The 16,451-nt window shown below is 35.0% G+C and overlaps 1 protein-coding gene across 1 annotated transcript in view; it reads left to right on the top strand.

The window, feature by feature from the left end:
- Positions 1-16,451, top strand: part of LRMDA (leucine rich melanocyte differentiation associated) — a 1,299,052-nt gene that overhangs the window by 1,057,854 nt on the left and 224,747 nt on the right. The window contains exon 6 of the mRNA XM_074296748.1: positions 10,273-10,357. Within this exon, the coding sequence (XP_074152849.1) occupies positions 10,273-10,357 (85 nt within the window). The remainder of the gene's footprint in view (positions 1-10,272; positions 10,358-16,451) is intronic.

The raw sequence follows: 16,451 nt of genomic DNA, 5'->3' as shown, positions 1-16,451 counted from the left end.
GATATATTTTTGTTTGGTTTTGTTTTTTGCAGTCCCAGTCAATATGTAAAAATATTGTTCAACTTATTTGCCAAGAATGGCTGACTGGTCCTAGATTGCTTTCCACAGTAGACCATTCCCAAGGATCCTTGCCCAGTTGTATCCAGACAACTTGGTCCTTGGGTGCAGTTAGGATGAAGTAAGGAGTAACAGAAGTAAAGGAGACAAAATGTTCTAAGGATTTCTAAGTGAGAGATAGAAACTATCAGTTGGAGGAATCAAGAAAGCTCAAATGAGAGGAAGTTTTTTCTCAGCTGAGCCTTAGAGGAAATTAAGCAAAGGTAGTGATTCACTGAGGATAAAATCTAGTCCCTCTGATTCATATTCATATTACCTAAAGTGACTTTGGATAAGGAAAAGTTATTCTGGATTTATTTAGTTATCTTTGGAATAAGAAGATAGGATTTGGTGATTTTTTTTTTTAGGCCTTTTTGGTTCTAAATCTACAATCCTATGATTTTATGTTTGTAAGATAAAGACACAGGGACTAGATGATGAGAGTGAATGAAGACAATAGATGATATGTTGAGTTTGGAGAACAGCTAGTTATCTAATTTACTAGATTATTGAGTCTATAAAAGAGGCTGTGATTAAATAAGTTTGGAAAAGTAGGATGGAGCCAGCTTCCATTTCAAGGGAAGAGTTGGTATCCTATTTTCATGGCAATCAGAGGTCCCTTAAGATTTGAGTATATCATAAGATTCTAAAATGACTCTAGGGTTTTGAATGTAAATGAGTGTCCTTGAAAGCTCAGGACCTACCTTTACATGAAAACCTCCATTACATGAATATTGGTGATGGTGTAAATCAGGGATCCTCAAACTACGGCCCAAGGGCCAGATGCAGCCCTCTGAGGACGTTTATGTGGCCAGCCAGGTTATGGCAAAATCAGACCAGAAGTGACCTTAGACCTAAATTCCCATTAGCAACACACATTTCCAGCACTGAGCTGAGGTTCAAAGTTTTTGTTTTTACTATAGTATGCCCCTCCAACAGTCTGAGGGACAGTGAACTTGCCCCCTATTTAAAAAGTTTGAGGACCACTGGTATAAATAATAAGAGTATTTGTGTTATTTATAACTGTATCTTATGCCATCTACATCTGTATTCTTTTATTGCTCAATACAATTGAGCAATTGTATTATTGAGCATAATACATGCTTTGTAAGCACTGTATACGTGTGAGTTATTGTAATTGTTGCTATTTCTTTGAAATATTAATACTTTCCAGAAATATCCACTATAATGATTAAAAAAGAGAACTTGAATAGAATACATTCATTGGAACATTCCATTTTCTGCTGCCTCTAAAGTTGCATGGTGGACCTTGAAGAAGCTTAGAAAAAAAATCTTTAGAATTTAGAATCCTATAGCTTTAAGAATTTAGAAATGCACAGAATTAACCCCGTTCTCATTTCAGACATATCTTCACTCATGATCTTAAAATTCTAAGGATCAATCTTAGAGGCACTCTTGAAGTGTTATGTTTGCACAAAAGAGAGCATGATATGATTCCCTGAGTTGCTTTAATAATAATTTCATCCTTAGAAGGTGGAGAACTGAAATAAGGAAATCTTCCTGATGATGCCATGAAATGCAAATGAGTTGAATTTAAGTGAGGGAGACTGGGCAAAGTCACCAGCCTTACTTTCTTTCCAGAGTCTTCTAGGTCTAATGGAAAGATATATATATATGTATATATGTATATATGTACATATATACATATACATATATATATATACATATACATATACATACATACATACATATATATATATATATATATATATATATATATATATATATATATATATATATATATATATATATATATATATATATATATATATATATATATATGTATATCAGCACAGAGAGAGATGGCCCTGGATGCAGTGGGAGACCTGGGCCTTTTTAAGCTAAAGTCTTCAACAGATCTCAGTTTAACCAAAGCTGCATCCATTTAGTGGTTAAAGCTGGGTAATAATTGAAGCTAAAAATGACTCCTTTTACCTGGACAAAAATAAATAATAACTAAATAAACAAACAAACAGTGAAATACTATATGAATGGCCACTGTTATTTTTAATAATAATGATATTGAAAAGCCACAAGATTCTCTCTCATTTATATATATATATATATATATATATATATATTTATATACAGAACTATTCACAGTTTCCCTCATTAGAATGTGAACAGGGACTGTATTTTTGTCCTTTCCCCCCACCCCCAACACTTAACAGTGTCATGTACATAGTAAAGTTTTATAAATGTATGTTGATTAAATGTCTGACAATGCCTCCATTTTGGTAAAAGGTAAGCCCAAGAGTTTGTTATCTGCATCTTGGGTCGAAGTGTTTTGTTGGCACTCACCTGGTAGTGCTTGAGCTAAAAGACATTTGTACAATTGTTCTAATTCTGTATTCATTTGCATGACATTGGTTTAGAAGCAAACACTTAACTGAAAAATAATTAAAACAGATGCTGGGCACAGAATGACAACTATAAAATAACAGCAAAATAGAAATCAATCTCCTCCCTTTCTAGCTTTGTCTCCAATTGGAAATAGAGCCAAATAATGTCTTAACTCTCAGTTATTGAAACTCTTGTAATTTTCTGTCAGTGGTTATTTATAAAAAATAAAGGTGTTCTACCTAGAGATTTTTAGAAAAGCTGTTATTAGCCCAAATAGAGAATAAAAGTATCAAGAAATAAACAGTGAACCCAATTATGGCTTTTTACTTGAGTCTCATCAGTTTCATTATGTAGCATGGTAGAAAACTCAAAAAAGATGAAGCCATTTGGGAGTTTGGGGGAAAACATTCCAGATAATCTAGGTGACTGAACTATAGATCTATATCAAGGAAGCAGGTTATACCTGACTTAGAGTACTTGTAGTAGAGTACCATAGAAAGTCTCCTTCCAGAGAATCTATCATGCGATTTGGGTGGAATCATCAGTATCACAGGTCTGGAGGTTTATTACATAAGGATTATGGGAAAGTCTTTAAGATCATTTACTTGACAGGTAAATGAGGAAATATTATTCATAGATATAAGGTTGTTGTTGACTGGTCTGTGCTTTGTTCTTGAACATGACCATGACATCAGGGAGGTGATGTTGTGATGTGCAAATAAATTGTATTTGAGGGAGGAAGGCTAAGTAGGAAAAATTTATTAGGGGCTTACTATGTACTCGACACTGTGCTAGAAGTAAGGATCAAAATATGTGTAAAAAGAAATAAAGGTGCTATCCTTAAGGATATTCTAATAGAGGAAGACAACACAGAAAAGTGCAGCCCTATCTCACTTATACCCAACTCATGTGCAAGTCAAGATATCACCTCTTCACATCATTGGTCCTCTTCAAGAACAAAATATGGAACAATATAACATAACATAACAAAACAACAGAGGTTGGGGAAAAGGGAGGGAAGGATGGTGATGGAGAAAAAGCTCATCCTTAGGAGAAAGTGGCTCCCATAGTAGAAGGACATTCCAAGGTGAAAGGCCCAAGGCACAGAGAGAAATTCTTGGGCAAAAATGTAATGGAATGACAGGTGTGGAAGTCTGGAGAGAATTGAAAGTGTAATTAGGAGAGGAATGAATGTTCATTGATTTTTTATTTTTGTTGCCCAGGATCACAGTTAGTGTCAAGTGAGTCTGGATTTGAACTCAGGTCCTTCTGACTCTGGAGTAGTGCTGTATCCAGTGTACCATCTAGCTGCCCCCTTTTTGACTTTTAATCATATTTTTGATTGGGAAATTTCTTTTTCTTTTTTTTTTTAATAATAACTTTTTATTTTCAAAAAAACATCCAATATTCACCCTTAAAAAACCTTGGTTCCAATTTTTTTCTCCCTTCCTTCTCCCTACTTCCTCCCCTAGACAGGAAGGAATTCAGCATAAGTGCAATTTTTCTATAATATTTATATGTTTATCATGCTGCACAAGAAAAATCAGATCAAAAAGGAAAAGAAAATGAGAAAAAAGCAAGCAACAACAAAAAAGGTGCAATCTACATTCAGTCTCTATAGTTTTCTCTCTGGATGCAGATGTCTCTCTCCATCACAAGTGTATTGGAATTGGCCTGAGTCATCTTGGTGAAAAGAATCAAGTCCATCAGGGTTGATCATTACATAATCTTGTTGTTGTTGTAGACAATGTTCTCTTGGTTCTACTCCCTTCACTTAGCTCTGGGAACGTGTCCTTAATTTCATAAATGAGGAGACTGGAATGTAGTTAAGGAAAGATAAACCTTTACAAAAGGAAAAGAATGAGTTTAATATGAGGAAGCTAAGTGGGATAGGGAGGAAAAGCATTGTCAAAAATTAGAAGATACACCTAAGAGAGGAAAACCAAGAATCAGAGGGACACAGCATGGTAGGTAACAATTAGGTGGAGATTAAGGGATGCAGGAGTGGTAATACCATCAGAATAAACTACAAACCACCTTAGCAAAAAGAGGAAAGAAGCAAAGTGATTGAGCAACACATCTCAAGCTTGATGGTGTGACATAATATAATGATCTTGGGGAATACAATTATCTGGACATCTCCTGAAGTGTTATGTTTACACAAAAGAGAGCAAGTTATGATTCCTTGAATTGCTTTAATGATAATTTCATCCTTCAGAAGGTGGAGAACTGAAATAGGGAGGTGATTTTTATCTAATTCTCATCAATTATTGGGTTAGAAATGATGGGACCCTTGGGGAAGAGTCCTCTACATCTTAGAATTTGTGATCGAGCAAATGAAAGCCAAAAGTAGTCTTACATACAGTCCAGATTTATGGAGAATGGATTTCAAAGGATCCAGAGAAAACATAGAAAAGTAGATTTTATTGCTTAAAATTCTACAAGGAAAATCAGCCTAGGAAAGTTAGAAACTCTGAAGAACAAAACTCTGAAAACTCCAAGAGAATAAAGTTCTGAAGACACAGAAAGAAATAATTCTGAAAAGTAGGAAAAAAGAGATTTATCTAAAGTGGAATAGATACATTGAGAACATATCAGCCAGCTGAGATTTACAAAAACAAAAACAACCAAAAACAAACAAACAAACAAACAAACAAACAAACAAAAAACCAGGACCAGAAAATGGAAACAGGGACAGGTAATGGACAGTGAATGCAAAGGTATGGCATAATTTTGTAAAAATAATGCCAAGAATGCTAAAGCTCATAATGAGCTGAAAGAAAGAATTGAAAAGGCAATTATAAAGTTTTTGTGTTGTACCACATTGCTGTGCTAATTACTGGGAATATAACATGCAAAAGTGAACCAATACCAGCCTTTATGGATCCTACAAGCCTGACTCATAGTAAGTGTTTAATAAATGCTTATTGAATTGAATTAAGTAATAAAAGAAACAACATATATAGAAGACAATAAGCAAAGAAATGTTTTAGGCAGTCACAGAGATTGTGAGTAAGGTAGAGGAGAGAGATATAAAGAATGGTACATTTATATGTAACAGGGAAGCTGATAAGAGGATGAATGATATGGATTATGAAACTAACTAAAGATTAGTAGATCCTGTGATACCCACACCAATTAAAACATGGTGGGTCCCAAGATGGGAGTTCCAGAGTTGAAATGATTAAACTGAAGACAATTGAAAATGTTAAACAAGTGGAAGATCAAAGAAGAAAGAATACTACTGTGGATAGTGGATAAAATATATCAAAGTTATTTGAATTTTGTTTGTTTCTTTATACAGTTCCTGAGAATGATCTTTGCTCTGGAAAGAACAGAAGGCCGGGGAGGGGGGGAGGCTAATAGGGAGTCAATAATAAAAATAAGTAAAGATAAGCAAAGAAATGCCCCAGATAAGCTCATCACTAAGTACAAATGACCTGAATTTTTAGATACTCAAAAAACTGGTAGATCTAATTGCTGATTTATCTATCAGTCATTGAAAGGTTAAGGGAGAGAGGTAGCTGGGATAAGAGAAGGGCAAATAGGTTGCTTTTCCCAAAATAAATAAATTGATAAAATTGATAGGCTAAATGAACACAACTGTGATTTTTCTGGCAAAATTATAGAACATATCAAAGGAAGAATTACTGAAATTGCTGAAACTTCTACACACACATACAGCAAGTCAGTGGTTATTAAAAACCAGCATAGGTTTTTCAAGAACAAGTCATACAATTTTCTTTTTTAATCAAGCAAATTAGACATAGCCCAGAGGAATGCTATAGATACATTTCACCTAGATCTTTTAGTGTATATTTGAGAATACCCTCATGTTATTCTTAAAGAAAAGATGGAGAGGCATGAACTAGTCTCCCAGGTTTATAAACTAGGCATTATCCTTTATTTCTCCAATCTCTCCCCACTTATCTAGTCAATTGTCAAATTTTGCTATTTCCAAGTTGGTGACATTTCTTAAGTCTAATCAATATTTCTCTATTCATATAACTCCAATCTTAATTCAGGTTCTCATTCTTTCTCACCCACACTATTATAGTAGCCTCCTTACTGTTCTACTTGATTTAAGTTTCTCCTCAATCCAGACCACTCTTTACCAAAATGAGTATCTTTTGCTTTGATTATAGACCTCTCCTCAACAATTATAGTGGTTCCCTATTTCCACTAAGATCAAATAAATGTTTAGATTTAAAAATTAAAAAATTTAAAATTTAAAAATTAAAAGATTTAAAAATCTTTTATATCCTGCTTTCTTGACTAAATGGACATTATTCTTCCTCTTAAATTCTCTTCTATACCTGGAAAGCACTCCTCAACTCCACTTCTACCTGCCTCTTTCTTAAGGAAATAACCCAAGCCTTTCCTAACTCCTATTATCTTGCATTTTTTTTTTAGCTTTATATTCATTCTCTTTATATTTCTTCTGAATACACTAATAGGTATATCCATTTTCCCCCAGTAGATTCAAACATTTTGAGAACAGGGATTGTTTTAATATTATGTTTGTATCACAGAACCTAACATAGTTCTGAATACACAGCAGATACCTAATAAATGTTTGCTTGCTTGAATAAAGTTATGTGGATTCTAAACTTGTAGAAAGGATAGACTTGAAGAGCAGTCACTGACGGTTCAGTCTCAGCTTAAAAAGAATGATTGTAAAGGGCCAAGGGACTATGATTTTTTTTTTTTTTTAACATTTTTTACCTGTGACTTGGACAAAGACATTAATTAATTATTCAGTTGGCCATTGACTCAAAGTTGAGTGGGATATTCAATATAATAGATGATAGAGTCAGGAGCCAAAAAGAGCTTTAACAAATAAGTATGATAAGAGTATATGATAACAAGTATGACCAAGAATGATAAGAAGAAATTGAATAAGAATAAAATCCCAACTACATGATGGGAGAATTTTGGCTCTGCCAGCATGGTGACCTGCAACACTCTGCCCTAACCAGATTAAAATATAATTGGTAAATATTTAACAAAATACATAAAAACATGATAAAATTTAATGTTAATGTATGGTTTTCTAAGTCAACAGATGGCTTGTAGGGATCCTTACATAAGACTTAGTTGACTCATTTCAATTTAAATTTGACACCACTTTCCTAGGGATTCATCTGAAAACTATTTAAAGGGTTTAGTGGATTGTAATTGTATGTAAGTGACATGAGTCAGTTCAGAAGGCAGTGTGAAAGAACCTGAAATTGTAGTTGCAGGACTAGAGTTTACATTCTGTCTTTTCCCTTTGTTGTCTGTGTGACTTTGGAAAAGTCATTAGCCTCTCTGAAGCCAAGATTCTTCTTCTGTAAAATGCATGGCTTGGATTAAATAATATCTAATAGGCTTTCTGCCTCTAGGTCTTTCACTATTAAGATTTTTTCCATGACCAGGAAAATATATTAGTTAAATTAAATTGTGACCTTAGATTGCATTAAAAGAGTCATAGGAACTTAAAGAGCCAGGCTACAACTGGAATATTATAGTTTGATTCAGAATACCATATTTTAGGAAGGACATTGACAAATTACATGGTGTCCAGAGAAAATGACCAGGATGGTAAAAGGTCTTGTAAGGAATGATTGAATCAACTTGGAATATTTATCCTGAAAAAGATAAGGTTTGGGATTGGGGAATGATAGTTATTTTTAAGATATAGATTTGCTGTGCTTGAGATCAGAAGGCAGAAACTCAGAGCAATGGATGAAAGTCATAAAAAAGGCAAATTGAGGCATACCACAAGGAAAAATCTTCCTAAAAGAGGTATCCATAAGAGAAATGAGTTACTTCTGGAGGTGGTGAATACCTTAGGAATAGTGTTTTTGGTATACAGTGTTCATATATTCATAGTATATTTCATGTGAAAGACACAGGAACTTTCTTTCCATGTCTTCTTGAAATCATGTAAATCAAGGATTCCCAATATCAGGATTCAAGCTTATGTGATTTTCCTAACTGTTCCTAATTTTTTTTTTTTTTACTTGTATTTGATTCCCAGAATCTAGGTAATCTCTAACTTACCTTCTCTAGTTTATTCTCTATCCCCAAAGGAAAAAAAATAAAGTGGTAATTAAATTCTTAAAAAATTAGCTTCTAAACAATGAAGGTTTTGGATCTGCATGTTATTTATTTCTATGTATACTGATATGATACAACATGTCACAATAGAATATAACATAATATAATGTTTTAACATATATACAATATGCATGTGCTTTGTTGTGATATTTCCAAATATATTTATATATGTGCTCTATATAAATTTAACTTGTATATATGTAGATAAATAAATTTACATATTTTACAATGAAAAATCCCCAAGTTTTATAATGTATCCATAAAGTGTATATAGTTGGTCCAATATTTACTATGTGTCAATGCTCATAAAGTTTTTCTGGTATAGATGTTGGCAAATAGTAGTCCCTTGCAAAGGAATGGCTTTTATGTGATTGATGATGGCTTCCTGGAAGATGCTTAGAATCCATGGGTTCTCATCATTGGGTTATGGCCCCAAATTTGTCAAGAACGTTTGGAAGCATTGAATTGTGAAGGATAAACTCTTAGATACAAACAGGGTGAAATGAGTCCAGGGATATAGGGATTGGGCAACTGAGTCTCCACTCAGAAGAGGGGCAAGTGGAAGGAAATGCCATTTCTAGACCCAGATGATCCCCTGGTCTGAGCAGCAGGTACAACAATAGCAGTAGCTATGCATTGGGAAGAATATCCTGAATATTGCAAACTTATAGCCAGCTACAAAGATGCCACCAGGGACAGTTTTCATTTCTTGCCAAAGGGACTTAGGATAGATAGCAGTTTGGGACATACTCTTTCCATAGCCCCAGAGCTGAAGGCTGTCTTTATGCTGTAATAATCACTGCAACGTGTGAAGTCTGTTTTCTAAGCAGATATAGAAGTGGTGAGGTGAAGTCAGTAAAGGGTTGACCTGAGAATACAGATGCGCTGTGTTCAAGTTCTGTCTATCAGATATACTCACTGTTTTCCAATTGCTTGAAAAGTTTGGAGACTCATAATTTTTATCCTGGAAGAGGAACATCTTGGAATTGTTGAAGTCATATGTGTATGAATGGATATTTGCATGTATGTGGTCTTTATTTTTCATGATCAAATTTCCTAATGTAATATTATTATTATTATTATTTAATTTCTTAAACATTAACCCTTGAAAAATACAATTACCTTCTGTGCAAGAAAATTCCAATCAAATCAGAAAAGTGAGAAAAAATAATATGCAAACAAACAACAACAAAAAGAGTGAGAATGTTTTGTTATGAACTACACTCAGTCCCCATAGTCCTCTCTCTGGGTGTATATGGCTCTTCATCACAAGATCATTGGAACTGATCTGAATCATCTCACTGTTGATGAGAATCTCTTAATATAATTTTGAGACACTTGTTACCATCTAGTGCATGGGAAGCAATTAATAAAATCTATTGAGTGAATCAATGTGCGACCATGGGCGAGTGACAATTGTCCAGGTAAATTTCTAAATATAAAATTATAGACTATTATATGGTCCATATCAGGAGAAAATTTTCCCCATTGGGAGTTCTCCATTCCAATAAAGTTATAAATCTGGACTTGCCAGCCCCATTTCTAATCCCCATTCAATGATTATTTTCATATAATGTTTAGTCTTATTGGTCTGGACTCATTTTTAGAAAAGGTAAGGAGTTACCCTAGGTGATTTAGATGGTACATACAAATGGAAGACACTATTGTGTGGGGTAATTGTATAATCTCGCCTTTTGCTTTATCCCATAGGCCACCGAGGATGTTGCTCCTGAATCTTCCCAGTTGCCATATACACCTCTACCTCCTGGCTCCCGATCACTGACCAGTCACCAAGGTAGGAACTTTAGCTTTTGATTGCTTTGCACAGCCTGAAGGGCAGGGCCATAAACTTTGCCTCATGCTTCTCCATGCTCATTACTGCTTCTTTGGCACTTCAGAATGAACACTGTGCTTTGCAAGCAGTTGATGAGAAAACCATACCTGTCAAGTCTACAGATTTCAACTCATATTAAACAGGATTTAGTGGCAGCCTATGGGGAAAGCAAATAAATCCATGGCATAATATCGTTTCATGATTTTTTTTTCTTTAAATAAAGAGATTATAGTACTTAAATTTTGCTAAGTAGCTCATTATACCCAGCACCAGTGATTATTGAGGGAGATTGGGAAACCTGTTAATATTTGTTAAGATAAGCATTGTTTAAGAGATGCAACAGTTGAAATTTTTAATTTCAAAAGACTCCTCCATAATGAAAAGGAATTCTGTTCTGCCTTTTGACATTTAAGATTGGATTCTTTGTATATTTGTGTGTCTCTCTTATCACTTGTTCTGACTTTAAAAATGGCACCTGCCTACTGAAGCTTCAAATTCCTGCTGCTGACTTCTGGAGGTCCTTTTCTGCAAGGGGGTGGGAGTCAATCCAAAGTCAAAGTTGAGCTTGCTCAACTAAACTGACTTCATAGTGTGAGAAAGTCTGCATGCAGATCCGGGGGAAAAATTGGGAGGGTGTGCCATATGTGGGGGTGATGTGTTTATCCCATTTTTCCTTGTGATGGTAACCGCTCCATGGAGTCTGTTAAATGAAAATAAGCTTTCAAAGGCTTAGTCCAGATTTAAATTGAGGATGCAGCACACCCTAAACAGCATTTCCTAAAACAGGAAACATCTCCAGTGATCTCCAGGGACCCTAGGAAGCCAGGTCTTAGGTTTTTCCCACTCCGTCATCCCAGCTGCATTTTCATCTGGGGGGGGGGGAATGCACTAGCAGGGGGTGAGAAGAGACTGTGCAGGCTAGCAAGGAGGAGGGAGACTGGTCCTCAAAGAGACCCTATTGGTGTTATCCAACTGACATGTTTATATTCTTAAGGAAGTAATTGAGGAAGCTTTCCAGAAATCCAGGTGTCTAGGAATGGGTCTAAGCTGAACCTGCTGGACAGTTTCACTTCAAGTGGGAGGGAGAGGGAGTAAGAGGGAAGAGATTATACCTTCAGGGAAGGTGAAACCTTGATTTATATCATAGATGTGTTCCTGAAAAACTGTAGCTAAATGGGAGTCATACAAGAAGGAGATTAACTGCAGTGTGAACTGTTTAAAACAAACCGAGGTGCATCCTTGTGTAAAGGAAATAATCCTTAATTTTATTGCTTGGTGAAATAATCCAACATTTTATTGCTTGATTCCTAGGATCAAAGAATGAGAGCTAGAAATGATATAGGTTACCATTGCATCTTGCCTCCTCATTTGATTCTCAGGGAAACTGAGGCCAGGGAAGTGAAGTGGTTTGCCCAATGTCACAAAGATAGAATGTATTGGACGCAGGATTTGAACACAAACTTCTGATTCTAGAAGTAATGTGTTTTTTTTCTTTTTAAAATTAAAGCTTTTTATTTTTCAAAAAAATATGCATGGATAATTCTTTGACATTAACCCTTACAAAACCTTGTGTTGCAATTTCCCTCCCCTTAACTCATCCCCTCCCCTAGATAGCAAGTAGTCCATATGTGAAACATGATAGAAATATATGTTAAATCCAATATATGCATATGCATATTTATACAATTATTTTCCTGCACAAGAAAAATCAAATCAAATGGGAAAAAAATAAGAATTTTCTTTCCTTCTTGCTGCTGTTTTCTTATAAACTTGCACTTTCCTATGACGAACTACATGATATTTCTATATAACTAGGACTAGGACATTAAAAGAGTGAAAGTGGAGAGGGTTGATGCAAAATACTAGCTATATTGGTCTGTCACAGTGCCAGTAATATTCATGCTTTTTGGGTTACTTTTTTGTGGGGATGTTAAGGATAAACCTGGTTAAAATGTATATATAACTTAGTTCCTGCTTTGTACAAGACATCGAGTCAGGAACTGGGATACAAAGATGGCAAAAATGAGATTTCTCCTATCCTCAAGGAGTTTCCATTTCACTGATCTAAAGGAATAGACAAGCATGTAAAATCATAAAGATGGCTTTAATATAAGGTCATTTAAAGGAGAAGAGAATTGGAGCAAATGAGTGTTTCACAGAGGAGGAGGTACCTGAGCTGAGCTTTGATGAAAAAATAGGGTTCTCAAAATATGAAGATGAGGAGGGATCACAATCTAGGCCAACGAATTGTCAAGCTAGATAGTCAAGTTTGAGGAACCACTAGTAATTTAGTGCAGCACAATATAAAGGAATAATATATAAGAATCAGATTATGGAGGCCGCCTGATTTATAATCTATTCTAGAGACATCAATGAAAAAATGAGAATATTTTAATAAGGAAGAGGTATATTCAGATCTACAACTTAGAAAGATAATTTTGAATCTCAGTGGTTAAATCACAGAGAATGAGATAGGTTAACTCCTGTAGGAAGAACCATCAAGATGCTGTTCCAATAGTCTGGGTAAAAATGATTTCTGTCTGTTGATGCTAATAGATGAAATAGCCAGGAAATGCATTCTGGGGGAGAGGTGTTACAGATGATTTGAATTTTGAAGGGAGCTGGGGAGTGCCATTAAAACATTTTTTAAAATTCATAGAAGCAAACAGAACAAAGTTCAGAAGGAAAGAGGAGCAGGCCATCTTTGTAAATATTATATTGATTTTTTTATTTCTTGAAAGGAAAAGAAATATGTATATAAATAGAGATTTTTATAACTTTAAGTATAAACCTTATTATCTGCTCTATTTGTGATAATGTTTTGGGATAATATTTAGGATTTGTTAAATTCAGAACAAAAATTTAGTTTAAAAGAAGGCAATGGTGACCCTGAGGAGAACAGTTTCAATCAATCAAGTGGTGGGAATGAAAGCCAGATTGTAAGAGTTTGGGAAGTGAGTGGGAAGTGAGAACTTGGTAGGTCATGCATGTATAAAGCTTTTTCTCAGAGTTTAGCTTTGAGAGGAAAGAAAAAAAAATAGGAAGATAACTTGAGGGGATGATAAGATCAAATAATAGACTTTTCTTCTTCTTTTTTTTTTTAAGGGGGAAATTTGGGTATATTTTAGCATGGAAGTCATGTGCATTGAGACAAGGATTAAACCCTAGGAACTGATTAGATCACCAAGAATGTGAGGATAAAGAAAAAAATAGGAATCATAGAATACGAGTTATAAGGGATATCTGAGACCACTTAAGGTCCTTGGACAGACTCTTGCAGTTCCACTTCAAGGTGGGAGATGGATCATGAACCGTCAAATGAGCCTGAAAAAGATTATTAAATAGAAGGTGAACCATCTAAGAAGGGAAGGAATATCTAGACTACAGTGTAGCCAGTTTATTAAAAACTTCAGAGAGAATGGAAGATGAAGACTGAAAAACAAAAGATGAAATTGAGCAGCTATTGGTAACTTTGAAAGGGATAAGGATAGAAAGTGGGTCTATGATTTCATTGGTAGAGAAAATCCTCAAGTCAGAATCCCTTCTACCAAAGCAGATCAGCACCTCCTCTGAAACACAGAGTTGCAACTTTTGAGAAAGTAGTTTCAGTTGAGCAATGGAATAAGAAACCAGATTTTGAGGGGTTAAGCAGTGAGCAGTTGGTGGTATGATTTCTAAGATTTTGGAAATGAATAAGAGGATAAAACATAAACCAGAGAGATCTAGACACCTCAATAGATATGTAGATGGGGCAAATTAAAAATGAAGAAAAAATAGGGAATGGACAAGTAGAGAAAAGGATGGGAGATGGAATTCAGTCAGCCATGACATAAAGGAAGAATGTATCTGTAGTGTATATATATTTTGTATAGAATACTATATATTATGTACTATATATTATACTATATATTACTACATTATATATTATGTGCTATTACTAATTATTTTTTATCCTATGAATATAAAGGAGTTGCTCAGTTTTGTTTCAGGGAAAGGGTCATGACACAAATATATTTTGATGAGAAGTTAGAGAAGGTTCTTTGAAGGCCTTACAGACAGCTTTGTAGAGCCTGGTTTTGTATCAAGAGAGAACCATAAACAGAAAGGGGAAAAGAAGGTACAGAAAGAAAATCAAGAGAATGCCCTAATGGAGTTCAACAACTTCTCAGTTTTGTTTAAGGCCAGCTCAGTTAGATAAATTGGCTTCTGATAAAAAGCTAGCAATTTAAAATAACAAAGAAAAAAAACTTGCATTATGAAATAAAAGATAGTTCTACTATAGTTTCAAAGAGGTCAATTATTCTAAAACAATTCTTTTCACAAGTCAAGTGACTTGTGGAAGGTCACACTTTCAAAGCTGCAGAACTTTACCCTGTCAAGCTATTTTTTCAGCCTTACAAAAACAGAGCCCTATAGAAGAACTGATTCCCATCTTCATACCAGAGAGGAGGAGGACCATAGTAGTTATGCACTGATTTATTGTTAAAGAGAAAACATTTCAGGGTAAAGAGTTAGCTTTTTCAATCAGAGAGGGAGAAGTGACATATTCTGGTGCAGAAATATTTCATTTCTCTGGTTTTTATAAGTATAAACAGCTTTTAGGGTACTTAGTTTCAGCCTTCTATCTCCTTCAGGTTTATTCTAGCTTTCCACCTTGTTTTGAATCCATTATGAGGAGGCCTTCTACCCTTCTTCATGTTCTTCAGATTCCAATTCTAATTGTTTCCTCACATTGCTATCCTTCCCATCTCTGACTTTTCTTGCTCCAACATAGCATGTTGGTCTTTGACTATGGTACCAATTGTCAGTTTCTTATTCCAAACCTAGGGCCATGATAGTATGATTGAACATTATAATATGGTTGGCCATGAGCCTTTGATATGGGTGGGATATTCTATACGGTGGCAAACTTGGGTTTATTTTTCCTTAGAAGCAGGCAAGCTGGCATTCCATTAGCATAAATCACAAGAATTTGGGGAAAGTTTTTGGTCCTCAGGCTGGAACCACTTACTGCCAAATCTTTTTGACACTTAAATTAATAGAACTATTTCAGATTGCTTAGTGTATGAATCATGCAGCCTCTGAAGTGTCAGATATTGATGCCAGTGTAGAGGCTTCTTATAAAAGTTTATCTGCTAACAAAATAGACCTTTTACAGGGAGAGTGCATCGTGAAAGAGCAAATGCCAATTAACAGAAGTAGGATAAGTGTTATCAATCATACTAATAATATCAACATTTCATCAAGTGATGCTCTCTTGTAGCATTTTATACTTTGCATGCAAAATTTTGCCTTGAGACAATATTTACAAATGGATTGATTCATCCTGTTCCCAATGTTTTCCAATATGTTAAAAAAAAATCCACCCAACAGACTGTATAGAAGAAGTTGCTTTTTAATGTTTCATGCGACCACTACCCTAGGTATTGCTTCTCTGAAATGTGTCAAAACATATACGTCCTTTGTCTTCCTGAGATATACAGATAAGATTCTCTAGTATGAAGAGAACTGGCAAGAGAATTAGGAAATCTGGGTTCTAGTACTATGATCAATTCTATTAAAAGTCACTTAAAATGTTTACGACTTAATTTCCCTGTCTTTAGGAATATGAAAATAAATAACTCTGCTTTATAGGAATCTTAATGTTCAACCATTTAATTTTTCAGGTGAAATATAACTTATTTCCCCCTTTTGGATATTTAAAATACTAGAGAGAGCAAAGTCCCCAGATCTCAAAGAAATTGGTTCAGATCCTACCTCTTGACACATATTATCTCTGAACCTTAGCAAGTCACTTAGCCCCTAGCCATAAAGGCCCCATTATTTCTAGAGTCTCTAAGACTCTAAGGGGCCAAGATATTGGGCTTTCATTTGTTCAGAAATTTTCCTTATTTTGGAATGCCGGGAAAGATCACAGGTTCAGTCCCTCACCTAAATGTTGGTACTCCCTCCATCAGTATGCTCACAACCCATCCGTGCCTTCCCATCAAGTGTGAGTCTTATCCTCATATGTTCCAGAGTTCATTAGTGAAATCCATTCAGTGTGCTAGATGTC

The sequence above is a fragment of the Sminthopsis crassicaudata genome, chromosome 2 (genome assembly GCF_048593235.1).
Source record: "Sminthopsis crassicaudata isolate SCR6 chromosome 2, ASM4859323v1, whole genome shotgun sequence".
Taxonomy (NCBI): domain Eukaryota; kingdom Metazoa; phylum Chordata; class Mammalia; order Dasyuromorphia; family Dasyuridae; genus Sminthopsis; species Sminthopsis crassicaudata.
The sequence above is the reverse complement of the archived record's forward strand: the minus strand, read 5'-3'. Positions and strand labels throughout refer to the sequence as shown.